Genomic DNA, 27,440 nt, shown 5'->3' on the forward strand with positions numbered 1-27,440 from the left:
CCCCAAACCAAGACTCAGGGAGGTTAAGTGACTTGCCCAAGGTCACAGAGCCAGTCAGTGGTTGATCCAGAATTCTAAGTCCGTCTCCTCTGATTCCCAGTCCCAGATTCTTTCCATGTCGCTTGGGGAGGGCAACAGAGGGACGACGTCCAGAGTTGTCTTGCATTGCAGCAGAAATGTAAGGTGACTTTAAAAAAAAGTACAACTAATTAGAACAAAGAAAATTAAAATAAATAAAAACCCCACTTCCTTAGCCACATTTCACATCGGCTAATTTGACAGTGGATTTGTGTTTCCTGAGCAGGGACCTCAATCCAGACCTTGCAAGGTGATGAGATGCCTTGAGTAGGAAATGGCCATGTGTCACCTTAGTGCTGAGAGTCGCTACCAGGACACCTAACAGGGCAGGGCCACTGCTGCACCAGGGAGCTACTGAGCAACGTAACCTGTGTTCTTCCATTTATTCTCATGGAGTCCCCGAGGTGGGTCCTTACTGCCCCCACATCACAGGTGATAAAACTGAGATTCAGAGGGGTCAGGGGAGGGCCCATAGTCCCTCAGCCAGGAAGTGGGGTGGAGCAGACTGAAGCCCAAGCCACCTGAGTTCAGAGCTGGCTCTTTCTTGCTGGGCTAATATGTGTGCACACATATTTGAGAGTAGAGATCGATGATGGTGACTTTGGTAGAATGTTCCAGAAAGTCTGGGAGGAGGACAGGGTAGGTCTCGGTGAGGAATGAGCCCTTGTTCCAGCGTCTGTTCCCCCCTGACTGCTCTGTGTTGGTCCGTGGTGGTGGCAGGCGGTGGCTCTGCCTCTGTGTGCCCTGGTCATCAAGGTGGTGAGGTCCCGGGTTCCGATTCTGGCTGCCATTTACCATCCTGCCGTGACCTTGGGTCATCTTCATCTCTGCGTCTTTGTAGACCTCAACATCCTTAGCTACAAAACGGGGTCAGCGTTGGCCCTTTGCGCCCAAAGTTACAAAAATTAAGATCAAAAACAGCCCCGTTACACTGGGAAGGAAGCAAATGACCATCCATTAATTTGTCTTGCAATTTTTTTCCCCCTTAAATAAAGATGCACAGAAACCACGTGGGAGACTCAGCAGCCAAATGGACTATGGCCTGGGAATGATGTGGCCTTTTTCCTTGTATGGCTTTTCTAATTAAAAACTGAATATGTAATAGCAAAGTGAGTTGTTTTATTTTAAAGTGGGGCGGAGCGCCCAAGTTCACGGAAGCGCTTTGCAAACAGTCGGGCGAGGCCCGTGGGCGCCTCCTGAGGTCATTGTCAGGACTGCGGGGGGCTGTGTTGGACTCCCCCTGCCCCAGACCTCCTGCCCCGGCCCATTCTTCTCCCGGGTCCTGCTTCCTCCATCCACACCAGCCAGCCTCCCCTCTCTTTTCTTACTCATTCTTTTAAAAAAGTCATTTGCTCCATCTTCACCACTTTTGATTGACACCTAGCCGCCGCCTGCGTTTCTGGGGTGAGCCTGACCTTTTGATTGACGCAGGTTATGCGTCCGTCCCGGTGAGCTCGGAGGGACCGGCTCCTCTTCGCCTTCAGCAGCCCTCATTTCTTACTCCTCGCACGAGCTAGTTTGGCATCTGTAATTAATTGTCGTCACCGCGAGTCACCCCACTGTGCCGCAGGGCGCGGAAACCTTCCCGGTTCAGCTCAGCGCGCACCTGCCGCGGCCTCTCCCCACCTCCTCCCCTTTCCTCTTCCACAAGACGGACTTCTTGCCTCCGGAACGAGGGAGAACACCGGTATCTGCCTTTCAAATGTGCCGCTTCAACTTCGCTGCCACCAGCCATGTCAGACCGCGTGGTTTCTTGCATTGCCCCTGCAAGACCCTCTCTGTGCCGGTGGCCGAGTGAGGGATCCTTGAGAAGTGACTCTTCATTAGGTCACGTGTCCTCCTTCCAACAAACTCCCCGGGATCTGTCCATGCGGTTCATGGAGGAAAGTGCCTTGGCCCCTGGCCTGGTGGCCTGTCTGTCACTTGTTCCTTCATCCTCTGACGGGCGAGTAGTCACTGCCCTCTCCATCTGGTATGTATGTACGCAAATATGTGTGCATTTATTTTTTGTGCCAGGGATTGAACTCAAGGGTGCTTAACCGCTGAGCCACTTCCCCAGCCCTTCTTAAAATTTTTTTTTATTTTGAGGCAGGGTCTCAGTAGGTTACTTATAGCCTCCCTAAGTTGCTGAGGCTGGCTTTGAACCTGCGATCCTCCTGCCTCAGCCTCCCGAGCCGCTGGGATTTCAGGTGCGCTTCACCATACCCGACACTGATGTGGTTTTGAAGTCTGTACTTTAGTGCTCTCTGATCCTGACACTTTATACCTCAGTGTGCGGGATGAAGAAAGGCTGTAGGTTTGCTGCTCGAGAGTCTGCATCTTTAGGCCAGTTTTGCAGGTGCCCTGTCAGTATGGTAAATGAGTGAAAAATGTTAATATGTTACTGGGTTTTTAATTTTTTTTTGAGTCACAGGATATTGATTTTGATACAGTCCACTCATCTTGTTCAGATTTCCTTAGTTTTATTTGCCATCTCTCTATATATTTTCTTCTGTGTAACTTCATCACTGGGTGGGTTCATGTGTCCAGCACCACAGAGGAAATGCTGGGTTCCATACATCTCTGTTGCTGCTTTTCCACACCCACATCCATTTCTTTCTATTCTCCATCCTTATCCCCAGCAACTAGCAATCTACTCTGTTTCTAAAATATTGTCATTTCAAAAATGCTACGTCAATGGCCAGGCAGTGTGTCCACATCTGGGATTTGCTTTTTTCACTTAGCTCAATCCTCAGGTTCCTTTTCATGGCTGAGTAGTATTCCACGGTGTGTCTGGACCACAGTCCGTTTAGTCGTTCACTGTCACTGTACTCTGTTTATCACATTATTCTTTTTATTTCCCTCCCAGAACTATAACCATGTGAAATGCTCCAGTGAGCAGGTCTGCTTGTGTGTCAAGTCTGTGCTTCTGCAGAATGTAAGCCCTGGGGTCTGGTGGCATGCCCAGCCCTGATGCCTTCTCCAAGCATGGTGCTTGGCATGTCGGCTGCCTTTGGAGAATGTTGGTGGGACACATGCTCCAGTGAGCGCTCAGGAACGTGGATCTGGAGCAAGGGTGTGGTGGGAAATAGGTGGTCAGAAAGGATCAAGGGTGAGCTTGACACCTGAATCTCAGGTGGGGTTCAGGTGTTAAAATTGCCATCCAGGTAAAGGTATCCTTGAAAATCCTTTAAATCACCTTGACACTGCTGTTCATAGGCAGGAATGAACTTGTTTGCATTCCTGGGCATTTGGATTGTGGGTTTCCCCCTAGTCCAGGGAAACCGTGGAAGAGGAGGGTATTGAATGGGATGATAAGGGTAACAAAGGGGCTTCCTTCTCTTCTGGAAGGGGCCAAGCAGGTGTGGTTGGATTTTGTACATGCGCTTACTTTTTTTTTAATTTTAAAAATTTGTTTTAATTAATTGCGCATGACAGTAGAATGCACTTTGATACATCATAGATAATGGAATATAATTTCTCATTCTTCTGGTTATGCAGGATGTGGAATCCCACCAGTCATATAGTTAAATATGTACACAGGGTAATCATGTCTGATTCGCTCTACTACCCTTCCTGTCCCCGTACCCCCTCCCCTCCCTTCACTCCCCTCTACCTAATCAAAAGTAACTCTTATTTTTCCTAAGCTTCCCTACCCTCACCATTGTAAATTAACATCTGCATATCAGAGAAAATATTCAGCTTTTGGTTTTTAGGGATTGGCTTATTTCACTTAGCATGATATTCTCCAGCTCCATCTATTTGCTAGCAAATGCTATAATTTTATTCTTTTTTAAGGCTGAGTAATATTCCATCATATATATATATGATATATATATGAATATATCTCACATCTTTTTTATCCATTCATCTGTCAAAGGGCACCTATGTTGGTTCCAGAGCTTAGCTATTGTGAATTGAGCTGTTATAAACATTGATGTGGCTGTTTCATTGTAGTATGCTGATTTAAGTCCTTTGGGTATAGATCAAGGAGTGAGATTACTGGGTCAGATGGTGGTTCCATTCCAAGTTTTCTGAGGAATCTCCATACTGCTTTCCATAATGGTTACACCAATTTGCAGTCCCACCAGGGACGTATGAGTGTACTTTTTCCCCCACATCCTTGCTAACATTTATTGTTATTTATATTCTTGATAATTGCCATTCTGACTGGGGTGAGATTAAATCTTAAGAGTTTTTCATTTGCATTGCTTTCATTGCTAGAGATGTTGAACATATTTTCATACATTTGTTGATCGATTGTATTTCTTCTTCTGTGAAGTGTCTGTTCAGTTCCTTAGCCCATTTGTCCATTGGGTTATTTGTTGTTGTTGTTTTTTTTTTTGGCGTTAAGTGTTTTGAGTTCTTTGAACATCCTGGAGATTACTGCTCTATCTGAAGTGCATGTGGTAAAGATTTTCTCCCACTCTGTAGGCTCTCTTCACGTTATTGATCGTTTCCTTTGCTGAGAGGAAGCTTTTTAGTTTGAATCCGTCCTTAACCGTTACTTCTTGTGCTTTAGGAGTCTCCTTAGGGAAGTCAGGTCCTAAAGCAACCTGGTGAAGATTTGGACCTACTTTTTCTTCGGTTAGGCGCAGGGTCTCTGGGTAAAGGTGCTTATGATGTAGCAGGTGTGTGTATAACATGCATATCACACAATGTGCACACGACGCAACACACGTGTCGTGCAATGTGCATATTACATAAGGTGCACGTGACGTGGTGCAGTGGTGTAACCTGCAGACGACGTGACTGGGCATCTGTGAGGTGCACCTGCCAACAGGTGAGGCTCAGGTACACCGTGACATAATGTGCCTATGATGGGACACGGGCACGACGTGGCAGGGCATCTGGTGTAACTCGCCTTGCTTTCTCCTGGCTTATCCACCTCTCTCTGCTCTTCCTTCCCACCCAGGAGGCAACCTTTCAAAGCAGGACTGGATCATCCAGTGGCCCACCACCGAGACGGGGAAGGAGAACAATCCCGTGTGCCCCCCGGAGCCCACCCCGTGGATCCGCACCCACCTCTCTCAGAGCCCCAGGGTCCCATCCAAGTGCGTCCAGCACCTCTGCCACCCCAGCCCCGCGCCGGGGGCCCCGGTGTACACCCACGTGGACAGGCTCACTGTGGACGCCTACCCGGGCTTGTGCCCGCCGCCCCTGGAGTCGGGCCACCGTTCCCTGCCCCCGAGTCCCCGGCAGCGGCACACAGTCCGCACCCCACCGCGCACGCCGAATATCGTCACCACCGTGACCCCGCCGGGCACGCCCCCCATGAGGAGGAAGAACAAGCTGAAGCCCCCAGGGACCCCGCCGCCCTCCTCCCGAAAGCTGATCCACTTGATCCCGGGGTTCACGGCGCTGCACCGGAGCAAGTCCCACGAGTTCCAGCTGGGTCACCGCGTGGACGAGGCCCACACGCCCAAGTGAGTGTGGATGCTGGGGCCTGGGCGGGAGGGGCCCGGGGACCCCAGGGCTGTGTCCTGTGGCCCGGGGAGCTGCCCAGGCGGGAGGGCCAGGGGGACACTTGTGTTTCCTGGCTGTCGCTGAATGCACATGGCTCTTCACGGAGGAAAGGTTCAGGAAGGTGGAATGTCCCAGAATTGACCACTGTTTTAATGCTATTAATATTCTAGGGGCTTGGGGCGCATGGGCTGGAACACACCCCACTTGATCCCTTCATGGATGCCCTGTGGCTGCTTCCCAGTCACAACTGCAGGGTTGAACGTGGCCCAGAAAGCCAGCATATTTCCCATCTGGCTCTTTCCAGGAGAATTTTGCAGCGCCGGCAGAGTCTAGCCTGGTGCTGCCCCTGGAAACAGGACACCTCCCCCCACCGCCCCCACCGTGTCATTATTTGCCTTACATTTTTCTGGTTGCAGATGAAAAGGAATAGAAAGAAAGAAGCGATGCTCATTTTCATATGTCACTTAAACTCCTATGTCAAAATATTATTTCAACATAAAATCCATGTAAAATATTATTACCCAGATATTCTTCTTTACTCCACGGGGTCTTTGAAATTCTGTCTTTTGCTCCTGAGGCTCATTCCAGTGGAGGGTGGAGGGAAGCCCGAGGCATTGAGAGAGTTGGCAGAAGGTCCCTGGCCACGGCAGCCACGGGAGGAAGAGGAGACTCAGGAATTAGCAGGTTGCATGATTTGCACCTGCCAGAGGGTGGACTCAACCCCAGCGTCCCTCAGCAGGTGGACAGATAAACGAATGTGGTCAGCATGCAATCTCATTCAGTCTTAGGATGGAGATTCTGATGCCTGCCACACCTGGCTGAACCTTGAACACAGTCTGCTAAGTGGAAGGACAGGTAGCGTGTGATTCACAGACACCAGGCAGCCACGGTCCTCAAATCCACAGACACAGGGGTGGAATCGTGGTTGCCGGGAGCTGGCAGGAGGAAGCTGGGAGCTGTTGATCGTACAGTTTCAGAGCGGGATGAGGAGAGAGCTGTGGAGGTGGAGGCGCCGATGTTTACACCATCATGGGACTTACACTTCATGCCCCTGGAATCACACTTGAAATGGTTGAAATGGTAACTTCCATGTTATGCATATTTTGCCACAATTAAAAAAAAAAAAAAAAAAAAAAAGGCAGGACCTGACAGACGGTCCAGGGTCTGTTGAGGGCCAGAGAGTCGGTACTTTGGGCTCTGCAGGCCAGAGTGTCTGGTGCAGTTGCTCAGCTCTGCTGTTGGAGAAGCAAAGGAGCCACAGAAGGCAGGCAGACACAGGGGTGGGGCTGGGTTCCAATAAAACTTTATTTAAAAAAGCGGGTGCCTGGCCAGATCTGGCTCACGGGCCAAATGGTATGGAGTGTGGATCTTCCTTCTAAGGAGCTGGGAAGGCCCTAAATCAATTTAAGTGGAAGACTTAGGTGAGTTTAGGATGGTCATTTGGGCTGCCTGGGGAACCTCAGGTGGAGGCGTGGCACGCATGTTTGGAACCTCAGGCTTTGAGCAGAGGACACTTTTCCTACGGCACTTTGGTTTTTGAGAGAAACAGAGACTGGGGGCTGCTGAGGCCTCCAGGCAAGCAGGCTGGGGAGGGTCCCCGGAAGGCTGGGGGTGTGGCCGAGGGGGAAGGAGGGGCGGCGCCTGGCATTCCGCCTCCCTCTCTGCGCCTCCCTCTTGCCTTCCCTGGGCGCACCTCGGGGCGAGCTGCCACCTGGTCAGCAAGCAGAGCCTCCGGACCCAGAATTTTTTAATCTACAAGGCGGGGCCTCATGACAGAGGCTGCCCTTTGCCTTTTAAGTGCTAGTTCACTTTGAATATGCTGGAGACCCCCTCCTCGGAGCCTCCCCAGTCACCATGGCCACCTTCAGTGTGTTTCGGAAATTGCGCATCAGGATTCCGGCGCAGGCGCCTTGCGCGTGGGGCGGACCTGTCCAGTGAGTAGGCTCAGCGCTTCAAGGAGGCGGCTCCATGGCCCGTCTCGGGGGATGCTGAGGCTCAAGGCAAGGAAGCGGCTCAGGGGAGGGACAGAGGGGTCAGTTTGATGATGTGGACGGTGCTCCCTTTGGCTTGGGAGGGTGTCTCCAGGTGCACAGGGGCATCAGGACACCTGGCCTTTGGGTATTAAAAAAAAAAATCCACGAGAGGCTGGGGATCAGATACTTGCCTGGCTTTGTGGGTTCCATCTCCAGCACCACAGGGGGAATGAAAATCCAAGATAGTGACAAGTGGCGTCCTGGACTTTGTGGGCAGGGTGAGGAAGGGCAGAGGTGCGTTCTGACCCTGGAGATTGAGGAAGGGCCCCAGAAGAGGCATTCTCTGGGTTCAGTGCTAATGATCAGACCGGCCCAGGCGGCACTTCCCTGCCTCTGAGCTGATCCTGGTTGGGACCTTGGATTTGACCTTGTCCAGTCTCAGCTTTCCTGCCTGTGGGCCGAAGGGTGGGGAATGCGTTTATGTTTTTAAATCTGAGATTATGACCCATTAGTAGGTAGTAGTATCATTTTCATGCGCTGTGACCAGCACTTAAAAACTGAAATAGACCCGCAGAGACTCGGCTACATCGGCATATCGGCATGTGGAGGTTATTCATATGTTGTTTTGTGACATTGTTCAAGTATCTATCAAATATAGGACCCTGTGGGTGGAGCAGACTTTCACATCTGGTTTCTTCTCTCCTCTGCCCCATGGCCTTACTGCCCGCCCCCCGCCCGTGTGGTGCTGGCCCTCGCCCTTGGTCACCTCTGTTTCGGAAGTCGCAGATCTTTCTGAACAGCCCCCCAGTCTTTCAAAACTGTTGGCCCCTGTGATTTTCCAAGCTCGCAACGCCCTGGGAGCTCCTGGGTTGGAGGGAGTCTGGGTTTAGATCTTCCATACCCAGAGTGGCGTTTATCAGATGATCTGCTTGGGTTTCATTCATGTCCCCTGTGGCTTCTCAGAGGCCTTCTCAGAAGGAGCAGAGCAAGAAAACCAGAAAACATGAGCAGCCTGTGAAGCCCACCTCCCCTGGGAGCCTGGCGGCCCAGGCGTGGGGTCTTATCCAAACAGTCCTCGCAGAACAGCTTGCTTGCTTCTCTTGCTTTTCTCTCTCTTTTTTTTTTTGGCATTTGAGTTTCAGTGTGTGGTTTTACTCTGCTGGCACTACTAACACACACACGCACGCACACACACACGCACACACACACACACACAGAGCTTTGCTTATTTATTTTTCTCCACTGATAGTAACACCTTGTGGTTATAGAAGTTTCAACAACTTAGGAAGTATTTTAAGGGAAGTCGAAGGTTTCTGTTGTTCATTTTCTATGCACTTATCCAATGTGCACAGAGAACGTGCATTTTCAAGAAGGTGAAATCACCTCTTGGGGCGCCAAAATAGGTTCTTGGGGGAGGCAGAAGACTTGGATGTTACAGTAGTTTGGGGTCCCCTGAAGAGCTGGAGAACATGAACAGGTCAGATAGAGTTGATCTGTGGCATTAAATTAAAAAAAAAAGACATCTATTTACTTATATTTTAAATTAATTAGTATTATTTTAATCAGGCATATTTATGGGTACAGTGTGATAATGCAATATATGTATACAACATGTAATGATCAAATCTGGGTAGTTAGCATTTCTATCTTTTCAAATGTGTGTTTTTATATTTTTGATCAACACATGATAATTGTACATACTTGCAGTAGTCGAGATATGGAATCAAACTAGATGCCCACCAGCAAATGACTGGATAGAGAAAATGGGGTATACATATATGGACCATGGAATATTATTCAGTCATTAAAAAGAATGATACCCATGATTTCCAGCAAGATGTGGCATTAAAATTTCACTGGGGGCTGAAGATTGAGATTAGGACAGAAAAAAAACTATTTGAAAATGATTTTTTTAAATGAATTCATTATTTTAATGAAATAAGGTTTGAGAAACACCAACATAGATCTTTGAATATAATCCTAGAGACACAGTTAGATGTAGACATGGGGACCTTCCAAGAACCTTCAACATTTCTGCCTGATAGTCAAGGTTCTCTGATTTCACCCTGGAATTGTGGCCACCTCATCTGAGAAAACCACCTGTGATTCCTTACAATTAACTGTTTAGAAAATTAAGAGAGAGCTATCACAAAGATACTGGCCGTCTTGACCTTTATCCTAAGGATCCCATACCATGGCCACTACTGGGTGACAAAGCCCTTAGCAATTCTTGGTGTGTGATGATTTGCATGACTTAAGATTCCTTCTCTGCCTGTGATACCAGTGACTTGTTCTTTCCTGTCATAGGATAGGAAAGGGTTCAATCAAATGGAATTATTTTATTTTTTAACTGAATCATTCTAAATGCACAGGTGCTCGGCATGAAAAAGAAAGTCTATTGTAAAACAATCCTTTTTTTTAAACAAATTTTTCTTAAAGGTTATTTTTAATGACAGTTTGAATCATGGAAGTAATTCCCAGATATGTCTTTTTTTTTTTTTTGGAAAAGATCAGCAACATAAAATGTAAGGAATGAAAGGTGAAATTTCACCTCGCCCTGGCCGGAGAGAACTTTGTTATCACGACTTTTTGATCCAAATCTGTACCTGGTTCCTGTGTGCGGGGATTACGATCTCCTTGCCTTTCTTCATAATCGGAGCTACACTGTCCCTTTGCTAAGGTGACTTGCCTAGACGCGAATGTCGCATTTGAGAGATCTCACAATTTCCTCCTTTTATTTAATTCCCAGAGGAAAACAGATTTTTACCAGAGCCCACCCAGAAGGTTCTTGGTGCCTGTCTCTGCTTTCCGACCGTGGTATGGTCCCCACCCTTGGGGGCAGCATGTCAGGACCTCGGCTGGCTGGCTGTGAGACGGCCCAGGCTGAGTCCTTGGTAGCTGGTGTGAGAAGGGCTTGGCGGGACAGATTCATTATGCAAATCAGATTTCAGGAGCGATCTTTTTGTCTCTGTTAGCAAAGTAATTACGTGCGAGCACTTAAACTTCCTGGCACACACCTCCGGCTCATTGTGCTAATTATCACAAGGAACCCCGATGCATTTACAAGGGCAAGAGGGGAGCGACAGGTCTGCGGATAACAGAATATTCATTAACGTTCGAGGGCTTCTGTTCCGCTCCTGGGGCCTTTCCTCTCAGGGCCACAGAAGCGTGGAGACACACACACTTGGTGTCAGATGGACCCCTGAGGATGGGGGCAGCCAGGCATCTCTTCTGTCACCCCCAGGGGCTCTTCTTCTTTGCCCCTCACTTCCAAGTGGCAGTTCAAGTACAAAGTGATGAGACCCACATTAAGTAGGTGCCGGGACTCTCCTGACTCAGGGGACGTGAGCTCTTGTCCTGTCTCCGTCTGTCTAGCTCCCAGTGCCCGCGGGGGACAGGCCCCCTTATAAGAGCGGATTCCGGGAGCTGTGGCGTCCTCAGCAGATATCACAGGCTCACGCCAAGATCTGCCGGTTCAGAAGCGGGCTACCCACCAGAGGCAGCTCCCCCACCATCGATCGGTGTGGCCTTCTAACTCGGCCACGTTTCCTCCGTATCAAGATGTGACCGCGTCGGGGCTGGAGAGGGCCCAGGGTCAAGTTCTGGTGCGGAAGAGGAGAGTATTGTGAAGAAGAGGGACTTTGCCACAGCCTTTTAACAATCTTGTCATGCGGACTTGGTGATTCACGCTGGACTTCTTTCCTTCCTCCCTCCTTCTCTCCCTCCCTCTCCTTCCTCCTCCTCCTCCCCCCGCCTTTTTTTTTGCCACCCTGGGGTTCAAGTTCAAACCCAGGGCCACATACTTGTTAGGCAAGTGCTCTACCAAATTCATTTCGAATCCGTGATGTCTCCGATAAGGCCTTCCGTGCTTCCTAGCGTGTCTATGGACATAGATACAGGTAGGGACACGTTTATACATATGTAGACATTGCACACGATACGATTCTTTCTCATAAAACGCATGCCGATGAGAAATCTTTTGCTACGTACTGTTGGTTTGCTTAGGAAAGTTCTATCCAAGCTCCCCACTTTCCTTTTGCCTTGACAGGGTCCCCCACCCCTCCTAGATTCCCGGCCCTCGATTCCAGTTTACGAGGACAACACACATGGTTCAGGCCTGAAATGAATGTTGTTAGGTGGATCAGATATGAAAAATTGAAGTTGAAGTGGAGACAGAATGTTAGAAGTCTGTGGCTGCCCCCTGCCAGGCTTCATGCGGGGCTTGGAGGCAGAGGCGCAGCCCTGCAGGCAGAGGGGCCATGCAGCGGGGCCAGCACCCGCCCCTGGGCTCCACCCCAGGTCCCCTCCACATAGCAAGGGGCTGCTGCCCCTGCTCCTCCCTCCCCACCAGCTGAGTTGCAGATCTTCCCTGCTGGATCTCATACCCATGATCAGCCAGGTTCCAGGACAGAACCACAAAGCAGCTCCCCTCAGGCTTCAGCTTGGCCGTTGCTTCCTTCCTTCCACGGGGTGGGTTGTGTGGCTCACGAGGTCTCTGAGTCTTTAGGTCTGCCAGCCAGGAGTCTACAGCCCAGGGTTTCCGCCAGCTTGCTTTGTCACTGTGCTCAAAAGACCTGAAAAGAACAATGAGAACAGGCAAAGTGTGTCTGGCTCACGGTTTCAGAGGTCTCAGTTCATTGGTGGCCAGCTCCATTGCTCTGGTCCTAAGGTGAGGCCGAACATCATGGTGGAAGGTGTGGAGGAGGAATACAGCTCAGGACATGGCACCAGGAAGCAGAGAGAGAGAGAGAGAGAAAAAGAGAGAGAGAGAGAGAGAGCGCGAGCGTGTGCTCAGGACACCCCCCTGACCCACCTCCAGTCACACCCTACCTGCATAGTGACCCCCCCATTAATCCCTCTCTGGGCGGTCATAGCTGTTCACGTCCCTCATATAAAGTGGCGTGGCACTTGCTTAGGACCTGTGCACATTCTTCCACGTACTTTAAACCATTTCTAAATGACTTATAATTCCTAGTACAGTGGAAGCACTGTGTAAATAGTTGTTACACTGTATCCTTTAGGGAATAACAACGAGGAAAAAGTCTGCCCCAGTTCAAGTGCAGATGAGATTTAAAAAATTTTTTAAATTTGTTTCGATCGGTTATACATGACAGTAGAATGCACTTTGATGTGTCATAGATCATGGAGTGTAATTTCTCATTCTTCTGGTTAAACATGATGTCAAACCCCACCAATCCCACGGATAGTTCTATGTGGACTCGGGGGAATGATGTCTGAATTCTTCTTCTGTCCTTCCTACCCCCAAACCCCTTCCCCTCCCTCCCTCCCTTCAGTCCCCTCTACCTAATCTAAAGAAACTCTATTCTTTCTTAGCACCTCTCCCATTGTGAATTAACATCCACATATCAGAGAAAACATTCAGCTTTTGGTTTTGGGGAATCGGCTTATTTCACTTAGTATGATATTCTCCAGGTCCATCCATTTACCAGCAAATGCCATAATTTTGTTCTTCTTTAAGGCTGAGTAATATTCCACATATATATATATATATATATTACAATTTTTTATCTATTCATCTGTTGGTTCCATTATTTAGCTATTGTGAATTGAGCTGCTATAGACATTGATGTGGCTGCATCTCTGTAATATGCTGATTTTAAGACCGAAGAGTGGGATAGCTGGATCAAATGGTTCCATTCCAAGTTTTCTGAGGAATCTCCTTACCACTTTCCATAGTGGTTGCACCAATCTGCAGTCCCACCAGCAGCATATAAGTGTACCTTTCACCCCACATCCTTGCCAACACTTACTGTTGTTGGTATTCTTGATAATTGCCATTCTGACTGGGGTGAGATGAAATCTTAGGGTCTTTTTGATTTGCTTTTCTCTCATTGCTAAAGATGTCAAACGTTTTTTCTTATATTTGTTGATCGAGTGTTTGTCTTCTTCCGTGAACGGTCTGTTCAGTTCCTCGGCCCACTTATTCATTGACTTGAAAGACTGTTTTTGATCCGTGGTTGGTTGCATCCTCCAGTGTTGGACCTTTAGATACAGAGGGGCCAACCATACCGTCCACCAGTGTGGTTCACTTTTTAGAAAACCTCGCAGCCGGGAAGGCGTCCTTTGCGACTTGTCTCCGCTTGTTAGTGTTTGGTTTTGTTTTTTTCCTGGTGTTTGGTCTTTCCTTTCAGCCTCCGGGAGCACTGTAAGCCAGGCTGTGGGCAGTGGAGTGGGGATTCTGGGATGGATCATGGTCAGTGCCATTACAGAAGTGGGGTGCTGCAGATAGATCCTGGTTAAGGAGGAAGTGCCCTTCCTTCCTCCCGAGGGGTTAGTGATGGAGCCCTGGCACAGTGCTGAGCATGCAGCAATGACTTCCATCTTTTGTGTTTGAACTTCAGGGGGCATGGTGGGTAGTGGGTTGCATGCTGTGGCAGGGGCAGGCTGTCAGCAGGGAAGCTTGCGGTCAGACACTCCAGGCACAGTGTGGGCTGTCTGGGTGGTCATCTTGCGAGCTGTCCCTTTCCTTACTTCACACAGGGCGAGGGGCTAAACATTGCGCACTGAGGAGAACCCTCTCCAGACGAGCCACACCTGGCGGAGGTGAGGCAGAGATATCCGTCACTCCCATCCTGATGACAGCATTAGGCTTGGGGACTCGGGGGGGGGGGGGCGCCTTCCCCGATACACCCATTCTAGCAGGGAGGGTGCATTGGTTAAGAGGAGAAGGGATCTAAGGATGGCGAGTCTTCTTTTTCTACTCCTGCCCAGTTTTTAAAAATTTGCAAGGTTGGTTAGGTCTTCAAATACTCTGCCTCTTTTTAAAAGCTATTTGTGACATTATTTTAGACTTAATGAAAAAGTTGCGAGAAAGCTACAATTCTTTCCTAATTCCCTCTACCCAGATTCTCAAATGGTAATATTTTATTTTAGTCACTTTTCCTTTTATGCTATTCATCTCTATGCCTGTTCATCCATCCATCCATCCATCCATCGACCCACCCACTTATCCATCCATCCATCCGTCCACCTACCCACTTATCCATCCATCCACCCACTTATCCATCCTTCCCCACCGTTCCATTCACCTACCCACTTATCCATCCATTCATCCATCCATCTATCCACTTATCCATCTATTTACCATCCATCTATCCATCCATCCACACACCCACTTATTCATCCACCCACCCTTCCATCCACCCACCCACTTAACCGTCTATCCATTCACCCATCCATCCATTCACCCACCCACTTATCCATCCATTCATCCATCTACCCACCCACTTAACCATCTATCCATTCACCCACTTATCCATCCATTCATCCATTCATCCATCCATCTATCCACTTATCCATCCATTTACCATCCACCTATCCATCCATCCAAACACCCACTTATTCATCCACCCACCCTTCCATCCACGCACCCACTTAACCGTCTATCCATTCACCCATCCATCCATTCACCCACCCACTTATCCATCCATTCATCCATCCACCCACCCACTTAATCGTCTATCCATTCACCCACTTATCCATCCATTCATCCATCCATCTATCCACTTATCCATCTATTTACCATCCATCCATCCATCCATCCATCCATCCAAACACCCACTTATTCATTCATCCATCCACCCACCCACTTAACAATCTATCCATTCACCCACTTATCCATCCATTCATTCATCTATCCATCCATCCATCCATCCACTGACCCACCCACATATCCATCATTTATCCATCCACCCACCCACCCATATTTTCTCTGAACTATTTAAAGTCGCAGACACAACCCCTCCTCACTTCTGTTTCCCAGCGTGTATTTCCCAAGACCGAGAGCATTCTCTTCAATAAGCACGGCAGATTTCCCCCAATCAGAAAATGAAGACAGGTAAAGTACTGTTGTCTATTCTCCGACCTTGTTCATATTTCAGTTGTCCCCGTAATGTCCATCAGAGCAGAAGACACCCCCGATCACCCAAAGCACGCCACCGTCACAACGCTATCTTCCCTGTCTTCACTCGGAAGCAGTCTGTGGCTTTGTTTTGTCAGTTCCCTCCAGATTTGGTTGCTGTGAGCCTTCCTTGTACCTGGATTCCCGTGCCACAGACAAGGAGGACGCAGAAAGGATGCAGTGTCCTCAGGGCCCAGGCCCCTTGTCATTTGACCCATGACCCGTGATGCTACTGTGATCCTTTGACCAAGGGGGCATCTGCCAGAATCCTCCTTGGTAAAGTGGCAATTTTGCCCATCTAAACCAGTAAGTATTTTTGTGTGGGTACATTTCAAAACTACATAAATCTTCTGTTCCTCCTCAACATTTCACGGCAAGTTTTAGCATCCATTGATGATTTTTGCCTGACTCGATTATTTTTATGATGGTTTCCAAATGGTGATTTTTTTTTCCCCCCTCGCTCCGTCATTTCTTCCACACTTCCTGGTCAGCTTCTACTGCAAGGGTGGACTTCCCTTCTCCTTAGCTTTTTAATTTTCTTTTTAATATATTTTTTTCAGTGTTGATGGTCCTTTATTTTCTGTGTTTATATGCGGTGCTGAGATCCGAACCCAGTGCCTCACGCGTGCTAGGCGAGTGCTCTACCACTGAGCCACAACCCCAGCCCCTCTCTTTGATTGTGTACATCAGTGTAGACTGGAGATCCTATTTCACTCGGTGGGTAAAATCGTACACCATTGTTATTTATTCTGATGCTCCCCTTGTCTCAGATTTGGCCAGTGAAGCCTCCTTCAGACACATCCCCATCTTTTTAATTGTCCCCCTTTAACCTTGACCCTCGAGTTAAATTTGCACAGGCAGCTGGGTGAACCAGTGGTACGACACCCTGTCTCTCCCCTCCCTGCCTCCTGTTCGTCTTAGATGAATGTGAGCCTTGGGACTCGGCCGGAGGCTGGCCTCAGAGGCCCCAGACACGGCGGGCTGCCGGTCAGTCTTGGGAGGGTGTGCTCTGAGATGGTGTTTGATCTCCCCTCTCCTCCACGGTCACCACCACCATCACGTGGCTACATGGGCCAGGCTCTATCAAAACCTGGTGACACCCCCCAACATCCGTCAGTCTCACCTGCACCTGAACTTCCTCCCGGGACACTTCCCTCATCCTGAGCTGTGGCATCTGTGTCAATTCCCAGCACCGGTGGCTGCCTCGTCCCCGCTCCAGCAGCCCTCACGGTTGTTTCTGGTCTGCCCTGTTCCCCACCTGTCCTTGCCATGACCCTCTGAGCTCCCCGGACCCGCCCGTCTTGCTCACCTGGGGCTCTCCGTGCGAACGCACCAGTCGTACCTTGTGGTAGTGAACGCGTCCCTGATTTCACGTGCCCGGCACCTGCTAATGGCTTCAGTGCGTTTTCTCATTCAGTCTCCACGGTAGCCATACAAAGTGGCTTGTTGTACAGATAAGGAGACCGAGGGTCAGAGAGGGCGGACACTTTGCTGAAGGTCACAGCTACTAAGTAGGAGTCGGAGTTTCAGGGCAGCTCTGAGGGATTATGAATCCCTTGCTCTTGACTGCTGTGTCCTTCTGCTTTTGGGAGAGTCCTGGCTTCTTCCCGGCAGGGCTTGGGTCTCAGTCTCGGTGACTGGAGCCCTGTGGGAGGGACAGGGTGCCTTCCCAGGGAACTCTCCTTCAGGACCACGATTTGGGCCTCAAACTGCTGCAGATGAAATGACCAGAAGAAGCACCCAGGCAGCTCCAAACGTTTAAAATGACGTTCATACTTTAGTGTTGTTAGAAGAAAACGTGTGGCTGAGCATTAGATCCATAGACGTGTGTTGCCTAAGACAAGCCTTTAAAAAAAAAAAGCCCATTTTAAGGGACAGTACGTAAATAAGGCCGTACCTAGCGGTGGCGGGACTTGAACTGGAGTTCAGAAAGTCCCTCCTGAAAGTCAGATTCTCACCACGAAAGGCTGGATTTAATTTCTTGGTGTGGAGGAAACTCGCATGGGGCTCTAGAGGTAATCAGTTGCGTTTGGAGCTGTAGTCAGCAGCCGTCGGGGTCGCTGGGAGGAACACGGTTTTCCCCAGCATTTCCCAAGTGTTGATCCCTGTTCTTCCCCCTGAGCCCAGGGCCCGGCTCTGCGTAGGGGGTCCCAGCTCCCATTCTGGAGAAAGCTCCTTAGAACGTCCCCTCTGGAGATTTACCCTTATGAGTTTTGAGGGTTCTTAGACAAGACCAGGGTGGGCTGGGTCACTGTTCAAATGGAACATGATGAACTCAGCAAATGTTTACTGGGCTCCTAACATGAGCCAGGGACCCAGAGACGTGCTGGGGACCCAGAGGTGAGTGTGGTGTGACTCCTGCCAGGTGAGGAGGTGCATGTGGGGGCAAATCCCTCCAGTCATGTAGAAAGTTCTGGAATGATGGGATAGGGGAAAATGTAGAGGCGATCACCTTACTATTTTAAACAGACGAGAGAGTGTTTATTTTCTCTGAGCAGAAAAGGAAAGCCAAAGCAAGTAGGTGGCCCTAGGTGACATTTTCATAGGATCTTGTAGGATGTCTTTGAGTTGAGAATGGTGGAAATTTCAGTGACCCATTTTGATCTGATTTGACCACAGTCGAATGGTCCCTGAAAGGCCAATTTGCCCGGGTTCTTTAGACAGGGGTTCTCGGGGGATCTCAGTCTGACTTGAGAATCCTCGTTGTCGACACAACCCTGGGGAAGTACTATCGTCCGTCAGGATGGGCACGTCTCGTGACTCTGATTTCCCTCCTCCCCAAGTCTATCCGTCAGAGCACGCTTTCCTTCTCTCGGCGGAGCGTGGCTTAGAAGTGAGACGGGAGGGAGGTGTTAGCCGGGCAGAGTGATGAACCTGTTCCTTAGCTGCGGTTCCAGGGCACCCTGTGGTGCATGGTGCTCTGACGTCCCCCTGATCATGCACAAGTGTCCTCCTCCTGGTCCTCGTGTATGAAAATCTAGGGCTGCTTCACCGGGCAGGGAATGACACGCTTTGCCTGGCCCTGTCCTCTTGAATGCATAATTATAGTGATCGTTATGAACATGATAAAAGAGGGAGTGTTAGAACAAGTCTCAGCATCGAGGTTCCCAGGAACAAGAGCTGGACCGTCTGCAGGCGAGGGCCAGGTCTCCCCAGGGACTTTAAGTAGAATTTATGGTTTCTTTTTGTCTCTTTGTGCCAATCTTATTGAGTTCTTGCTTCTCCTCCCTATCTCTCTCTCTCTCACTCTCTCTCTCTCTCTGTTTTGTCACTGGCAGGCACCAGCTTTCCAAATTTTATGTCCCCAATCCAATTCACCCTAGAGGGTGGGACCCTGGCTGGAAAAGACAAAGAGAAGGTGCTGCTCCCTGTCTTGACATTTGACCTATTTCATACGATTTGAAACGAACTTCTAGTGTGATAAATGAGGAGACATAAAAATTCCTCCCAGGGCCAATTGCTCCGCTGCGCTTGGGCTTCTAGATGGCGATTTGAGTCATGCGGGAGAGTGGCCCGGCACTCTGATATGAGATTGTGGGAGTCACGGGAGCTGAGATATCAGCACGAGGTGGAACCGACACACAGAGACAGGCAGGGACAAGCCAGGGCACAGCTGAGGCCCCAGAAATGCATCCAGAAACTGGTGGCCGTGGTGGTGAAGCTGTTCAGGGCCACGTGCGTGTGGCCTCAGTCACAAAACCTTGAAGACCGTCTTTCAGTAGGGGACCCTCCCTGCTCCCTGCTGGGTCGGGGGCCAGTCCTGGGTCTGCCCGACAGTCCAGTCAGGCCCTGCCTGGCACTGGGCACCATCCATTGTAAATCCCACTGTATCCAGATGGAAGGATGTCAGGAGTGAGCGTCACCCCTTCATGGATTCATCGTGCATTTTTGGAGTACCAACGGGCACCGAGTCCCAGCAGGGAGTCTCTGGTGAGCTGATGACCCCTGCTTGCAATGAGCAGAAGGAAATGAGTCAGCAGAGTTTGACAGTGATGTGTGAGCAGCAGGGTAAAGAGGGGCGGCGGGGCTGTCTTAGAGACAGCCATAGAATTCGGAGGAGGATGGCAGCCAGCTCAGAACCACCGTGGAGGACGGTGGTGGCCTGGTAGTGAAGCCTTCCCCTTTCCTTCTGCGTTTGGGAACCGTCCACCAGGGGGCATCCTAGAGGCTCTTTGTTCATTGGATGGGCTGGGGCTTGGGCTTTCCCCCTTGTCTGGGTTCAAAACCCTCATTCTTTCATTCAACAAACCTCTATCTCTGGTGCCTAGGGAATGTCGGGGGGCTGTGTAAGAGAGTCTTGGGGCACAGAGGTGTAAAATCCAACCTTCTCCTAAGGAGCTCAGGTTCTCGCGGAGACGGATGAAATCAGTTATAACTCCATGTGGAGAGGGCTGGGGAAGGGGAGGAGACAAGCACTGAGTGCCAGAGGAAGCTCACTTCAGACGTTTTCAGCAGCCAGGGACAGCGTCCCGGAGGACCTACCATCTAAGACAGGGGCGGCAAGCTTTTTGGTAAGGGGACAGGGAGTATAGACATCAGGCTTCCCGCAGCGGTGTGTTGCGGTCTGTTGCCTTCATTCAAGTCTTCCATCGTAAACAAAAGCGATCCCAGGTGGTCTGCACATGAATGGGTGTGGTTTCGTTCCAATAAAACTTTATTTACAAAAACAAGCGATGGGCCGGATTTGACCTGTGGACTGAAGTTTACCAACCTCTGCTCTAAGATGAACCCTGAAGCGTGTGTGAGATGGCCAGGCAGAGAGGAGGACATGTCCGGGCAGGATCACAGCAGAAGCCTGGGAGCCAGGGCGGGCTTGGGAGCTGAACACAGTTGTGCAGCTGGACTGTTGCTTGTGTGTGTGGATGGGGTGGCGCAGCAAGGGAGGACTGGGCAGGCCAGGGTTTCTTCTGAGGATGGTCAGTAGGGAGCCCTCCAGATGGACTCGATGTGGAGGGCCGCGACCCGCCGTGCGTCACTTTAGCCTGTGTTTTGGCCTCAGGGCTTCAGTCCAGCTGCTCTGGGCCCTTTCCTTCCTCTTTTCCACTAATTAATTCTTGCAGGTATGACTGTGCCTCCCAGGACCCAGCAGAGTGGGGCTCTGGTGTCACGGCTGAGTGGAAGTCAGCGGGAGGTGCTGCCATCTGCTCCCAGAGGCTGATGGCAGGAGAGGGAGCCCCTGACCGTCTTCTGGAGCCTCTTGCTCTCCTGCGTGCGTCACCTCCGATGGCCTTCTGGCCAGCAGCTCCCTCGTGGGCCCTGTTAGGACTATGTAATTTAAAATGAACGCAGCCAGGGGCTGTCTGGTTGCTAGTAATGAGCCCCCTGCCCCTCCTCCTGTTTCCCCCTAGGCTGGAGGCACTTATTAACTCAAATTAATAGAGGAAGAATAAAAATATTAACAACTCTCGAGGCCCCCAGCTGGGGCCCCCTTCCACCGTGGCTCCCGGAAGCCTTGAGAGCGGGCGAGGTTAATTTTCGACAGCGCTGCTTAATGATTTCCAGGCTGCAGATGCTGAGTGGTCCCTTCCAGCCCAGAGGTGTTCTGGGATCGTCTTTTGTACCTTGGGGGCCTTTCTGTGTCCGTCTTTTGAATTCAACACATCGCTTCCTGGAGCCAGGGTTTAATCACCGGCCTGGGCTGGGATGTACCCATCCCAGCTGTGACATCTCATGGGACCTGAGGTCGGCGCCAGCTCTGATTTCGCTTTCTAAGACTTGGACCCTGAGAACATTTTATTGCCATTGGAGTTGAACAGTGATACTAAGATACATGTCCTTTGCCAGGGTCCAGATTGATTTTCTTGAATCATTTTTTTTTTTTTTTTTTTCTCATAGGAGGTGTGTGAGGACCTAGGACATTTTTTGCACAGGTTTTTGGACAGCGACTTCACTCTGCAGGGAGGTTAGGTGGAATTCGTCCTGGTTCTAACAGGAATGAGAGGGAGGCTCGGTGTCACCCACACACCACACACATCCCCACTCCTTTCTGCCTCTATCTGCACATTCTATTTTCATTATCGTGCATCACGTATCTTTATCACGCTACAGTGCAGTTGGTAACAAAAACAGAGGCAGTGGTGGGCATTTCCTGCATCTTCCCACGTGATGGGCAGGGTACTAAGGAAGATCAACTTAATAACTGAAAATCTCTCTGGGAAGGAGGCCTACCACCATCTTTCTGTTGTAGCGAAGGACATGGAGCTATAGGAAGATTCTAGAACTTGCCCCATATCACATCTCCTTACACAGAGGCAAACTACCACCTGAGGACTGAATCTGGCCACCGCCTGCTTTTGCGAATAAAGTTTTATTGGAACACAGTTGCACCTACCTATTTACGGGTTATCTATGGCCGTGTTCATGCTACTGTGGCAACGTGAAGTCATCGCCGCAGACACTGTGTGGCCCTGGGAACCTGACATATTTACTATCTGGCCCTCTCAGAAAATTCCTGCAGACTCTTATCCTAGCTGATAAGGACGAATGCGATCCAACCCTCGGATCACCTGGCCCAGAGGCTGAACTCCTGACTGTACCTGTGTGGTGACGTCTCTCTAGTTGACATTTCCAGGCCTGCCACTTATCCAGGAAGTGGGCTTTAGGTTCCTCCCTGCTGTTTCCCTGTCTCCTGGCCTGTGAGTTCTTTGGACCTCACAGGGACCCTGTCTTATTCATCTCTTTTGCTTCTCTGCTCAACACAGCGTGGAGCATAGTTAGAGGCTCCGCACGTGTTTGTTGAGTCCCAGTCCCCCAGCTTTAGAATCCACTTCCCTGGTACAAAGAAAGTGTAACAAAAGTTGTCTGACAAGGACCTCATTGCTATGCTCCTTTAAGATAGGGATGACCCAGCTGGTGGCCCAGCTGTGGCCTCCCGTCCTTCCCTGGTCCTGCTGGGCAGAGTAATGCAGTGGCACATGGCCGGAGCCAGGGGAGATGTTCTTTATCATTCCCTTCAACAAATCTCTTGGAATCGTCCTGGCCCGCAATTCAGAGTCTGAGCATTGCTAACGCCCTCTCGTCAGAAGGGCAACGGATGGTTACAACCCGAGGTGAGCAAAGAGTCCGATGTGACTTGGTGGGAGCCTTTCCCTGGGGCAGCTGCCATAAAAACAGAGGGATGGGCTTCCAGCGAGTCCGTGGGGAGTTCCAGGGAGAGGCAAGTTCATTGCCTCTCAGGTCCCACGCTCAGTGAGGGCTGCAAACGCTACTTCTCACCGAGGGAGAAGTTCCCGCGAGCCACTTCCTTTCCTGTCTTCCTGGCATTTGACAAAACGCTTCCGTGTTCACCGCTGTTCATCCTCCTGGTGCTGCTTTGAAGTGGGTGCTGCTGACTGCATTTTGCAAGGGAAATGAGCATCTATTGAGATGAGCTCCTTTCCGCGGCTACACTGTCTCCATTTCTCAGACGAGGAAACGCTGGCTGGGGAACCCAGGTTAGGAGGGTCTTGCCACTTGAACTCTGGACTCTCTGATGCCAAAGTTGATGATTTTGACCTCTCCCCAGATTTGCAGCAGCCGCCTGGCCTGGGTTGCTCTCGGGCAGGGCCGGCATAGACTACCTGGGGCCACTGCTTCCCTGCTGAGCTCCTGCGTGTCTGCAGCTGGCTCAGCTGAGGCCCAGCATCCCTGAGAATGAGGGCTGAGGGCAGACGGGGCGCCAGACTCTGCACGGCCCTTGGCCATGCTTGGCCTGTTTCATGGTGCTGGGGGATCTCCTGGCTAGCTCAACCAGGTACACTGCTCTGAGTTTTTTTCAGTTGTCTACTTAGGTTTTTAAGAATATTCTTGAAGTGTGAGGAGGCTGGAGGCTCTCTGGGCACCGTGGGGGCCTCTCAGAAGTTAATGTTCCGTTCTGGGTTATAATGGGCAGCAGCTGGGATGTCGGCCCCAGCCAATTTGCTGTGAGAAACCCTGCAAACTTGGCCTCCTGTGAAGAATTTGTGGGTTTACTTAACTGTGACCAGCTCAAGTGTCACAAAAATGACTAAACTTGCTGCAGGTGGGTCCAAGTGACCGGTGTGTTTGCCTGTGGGTCTTTTCCTCCTCTGACCCTTGCCTGCGCCCTGCGTCTCCCTGATCTGCCCCTGAGCACTGTGAAAGAGGAATGTGCTTCTCGAGTTGGCCTTTCTTTTCTCTTTAGCTTCTTTATTTGCAGTTTTAAAAACGGAGGCATCATTTTGATACTATAAAACAACATGGATTTTAGGTTCAATGGGTTTTAATAAACACCTCTCCTCAAGCTCCCACCTCCCCAATCAAGAGAGAGAGCATTTCTTGTCCCTGCCAACGGTCTTCCATGCCTCTCTCCAGTCACCTCCCCAACCCTGAAAGCAACCACGGCTCTGAATTTTATTGCATGAGTTAGATCTTTTCTAGAACTTGCTATGCATGGAACCACACGGTGTGTGCCCTTTTTAGGTCTGACTTCTTTTACTCAACGTGCTATTTTCCAGATTCCTCCATGGCTTGTATCGGTTTATTCTTGGTATTATTTTATTACTGCAGGTTACTAATATTTCATTGTGTGATATGCTACAATTTATTGATCCATTCTCATCGTATCAGTTGCCCGTGGCTGCTATAACAAGAGCACAAATGTGGTAGCTTAAAAACAACAGAAGTGTATTATCTCAAAACTCAGAAGCCAGAAATTCAAAATTGGGGTGTCCGCAGGGCCATGCTCCCTCTGACGGCCCTAGGGTGGATCCTTTCTTGTCTCTTCCAGCTTCTGGTGGCTCCCTCCAAGCCTCGACATGCCCCGACTCTCAGCTGCATTATTGCTAACTCTGCTTCAGGCTTCCCACGGCCTCCTTCCCTTGTGCTCCTTTCTCTTATAAAGACCCGTTCTTAGATTTAGGACTCACTGGAATCCAGTACCACCTCATCTTAACTCGATCACATCTGTGAAGACCCTGCTTCTCAATAAGGTCACAGATGGGTGTGGTGGTGTACGCCTGTAATTCCAGCGGCTCTGGAGGCTGAGGTAGGAGGATCACACATTCAAAGCCAGCCTCAGTCACTTAGTGAGGCCCTAAGCAACTTAGCGAGACCCTGTCTCAAAATAAAAAGAAAGGGCTGGGGAGATAGCTCAGTTGGTAGAGTGCTTGCCTTGCAAGCATAAGGCCCTGGGTTCAATCCCCAGCACCGCAAAAATAAATAAATAAATAAATAAAGGGGCTGAGAATATGGTTCAATGGTTAAGTTCCTTGGGTTCAGATCCTGGTACCAAAAAAAAAAAAAAAAAAAAAAAATCACATACGCAGGTACTGGGGTACATGCCTTTTGGGGACCACAATTCGATGCACTCTGTTCACTTGAATGGATGTCTGGAGTGTTCCCAGGTGGGGGCTAAACCTGCTATGACATTCTTGTACAGGTTTTCTTTTTGTGGACACGTTTTCACGTCTCCTGGGTGGATATCTACGAGTGGACTCCATGGGGCTCAGTGTATGGCCTCATTTAATTTATGAGAGACCACTGAGCTGTTCTCTGAAGTGGGCACCTTTCCCGGTACCATCGGCAGGACGAGCGGTCAGTGGCTGTTCTCCAGGGGTCCCCAGCTGGTTTTGCCCCCTAGAGCACACTTGGAAACATCCCAGGACATGCTGTTTGTTGGCAGCACCTGGGCATAGACCAAAGCGCTGCTCACCTTGAACAGTGCACTGGACAGTCCCTGGGAAACCTCCACGCAGCCCAGAATGTCAAGGGCATCGAGGTCAAGAGGCCCTGCCCTGTGTCCTTGGTGCCAATAATGGTGTCCAACTTCTTGATTCCGAATGAATGAAATTAGATGTGGTACGAATTGGTGTCTTGTTGTCTTTTAATTTGTGTCTCTCCAGTGACTAAAGCTGTTGAGCATCTTTTGTGGACTCCCTGGCCATTTCTGTGTGGGAACTACCCATCCATTCACATCTTCTATCTTTAACTGGGTTATTTATGGTGTTGAAGGTCCTTTGTCAGATACACGTTTGGTGGATATTTTCCCCGTGAGTGCCTCTCTTGACTACTTTCTGGTGATTGTCTTTCAAAGAGCCAAAGTTTCCATTTTCATGACAACCAATTCATGATTTCTTTCTTAGGTATGGTGCTTTTTGTGTTCGAGAAGTCCGCCAGGCCCCCAAACATCCTTTTTTCTTCTAGAAACTTTACTGCTTTAACTTTCATGATCGGTTCATCTCACATTATTATTATTATTATTATTTTTTTTTTGCATATGATCTACGGCAAGAGTAGAGGCTCAATATTTACCATATGAACCTCCAGTTTTTTTCAGGACCATGTGTTGAAAAGCCCACCCATTCCCCATAGAATTACCTGGTACCTTTGCCAAAAATGAATTGGCCATGTATCTTTCGAGAGATCCCTCTTCTGTTTCATCTGTCTGTTTGTCTCTTCCTAAGGCAAGACCACACGGTCTTGATGACAGTAGTCTCTCTGGCCTTCTGTCTCTTCTTCTCTTATCTCTTTGTTTCCCCCCTCATTATTCTCTCTTTCCCTGGTCTTGAGCACAGTTGGGAGAGAAAAAGCAAGCTGACTTTGTCTTCCCTTACCTCTCAGCCTCTTGTAGCCTGCCTCCCTTGCCACCTTCTCTGTGTGAGTGAGTGAAAAGTGATTAAGCCACAGATAAAAGACCCTGGATAAGGACCATCTGCATCTCTGTTCTTGTTAACCAGTTTTCTTGGTTTTCGCTGCCCACCTCAGTCCCTGCTTGCCCCCAGAACCTCCTATGGAAACAGATTGGCTAAGCCTGTGTCTCCCCTTGTCTCTGACTCTGTTGACTTCTTGAAATCCCTCCCTCCCACCTCTAAGTCTTCCTGGAATCAACAGAGAAAGGTCATGTTTCTTCTTCACTAATGAATGACTCACCCAGCCAGAGCCGAACACCCACCAGCCGCCATTCCTGCGAAGCATGGATTCCGTGTCTCTGCTGATTTCTGCTGTTTATTCTGGGCCTGTTCTTGGGCATCTGGCTGATGATGCCGATCGTGTCCTGGCATTGCAGACCTCCGCCCTGCGCCTTGGACGTGGCTGGTGGAGCATCCAGCAGCCCAGAGTTGCATGGGGGTGGGGGCTGGGAGGGGAGGAAGGCTTGCTTTCTTTTCTTTTCTTTTCTTTTCTTTTCTTTTCTTTTCTTTTCTTTTCTTTCTTTCTTTCTTTCTTTCTTTCTTTCTTTCTTTCTTTCTTTCTTTCTTTCTTTCCTTTCTTCTTTCTTTCTTTTCTTTCTTTCTTTCGCTGATGATCCGGAGAGACGATGCTTGCTGTGTCTCCAGCAGCAGCAAAGCCGCCTAAAGCCACCTCGTGCTTCTTCGGGCTCCGTGGGGGGAGGATGTCTCCCGAGGCAGCACAATTTGGGAAAGGTGTGGGTTCTGTGTTTGCACAGGGTCCCTAACTTCTGCACGGCTCTCTTGGTGTCCATGGAGCCCTGGAACTTATTTCCAGGTGCAGTTTGAAAGCCACACGTGACATCCTACCTCCCCAAACATATTGTGTTTAAAACAGCTATTCGAAATCATGCCTCGACAGGGGTCGAAGACAGCTTAGCCTGAGGTACTTATGCAGTCAAATTGGGGCATTTTCTCCGTGTCTCTGCTAGTCCTCCAGCTGAGGGACACACAGTAAGCGTCACTTTACATAAGTTCAACACCCTCCCCCCACTGTTAGCTTTTCGTTAAGAACCACATTTTAGTATGAAATGGTTTAAGATCCACACACGGTTGTCGTTCGGAAGTTCCTGCGTGCCTGTCACCCAGCTCGAAGAGGCGATGGCATCTCACATCTAAACCGGGACCTTGACTCTGGAAAAATACCGTTGACTCGAGTGCAGTTCCGATTTGGATTTCAGTAGCTTTCATGTCTTCATGTACATTATTCTTTGAGCTCTTTTTTTTTTGGTGAGAATTTTATTATTCCAAAGATGACCCGTCCTATCCGAGGAAACTTTGGGAATGAGGAAGCCCTGGGTCGCGTTCCAGCTGTGCCACCCAGCCTTGGGATCCTGGTGACTCATGCGACCTTTCTGAGCC

At 49.7% G+C, this 27,440-nt stretch overlaps 1 protein-coding gene across 4 annotated transcripts in view; it reads left to right on the top strand.

Moving 5' to 3' along the window:
• Positions 1–27,440, top strand: part of KSR2 (kinase suppressor of ras 2) — a gene marked incomplete at its 3' end in the record, with an annotated part of 403,959 nt that overhangs the window by 177,069 nt on the left and 199,450 nt on the right. For all 4 annotated transcript variants that reach the window (XM_079151534.1, XM_079151533.1, XM_079151531.1 and 1 more), the window contains one exon: positions 4,973–5,483. In XM_079151534.1, coding sequence (XP_079007660.1) covers positions 4,973–5,483 — 511 coding nt within the window. The remainder of the gene's footprint in view (positions 1–4,972; positions 5,484–27,440) is intronic.

The sequence above is a fragment of the Sciurus vulgaris genome, assembly GCF_902686455.1.
Source record: "Sciurus vulgaris genome assembly, chromosome: 8".
Classification (NCBI taxonomy): Eukaryota; Metazoa; Chordata; class Mammalia; order Rodentia; family Sciuridae; genus Sciurus; species Sciurus vulgaris.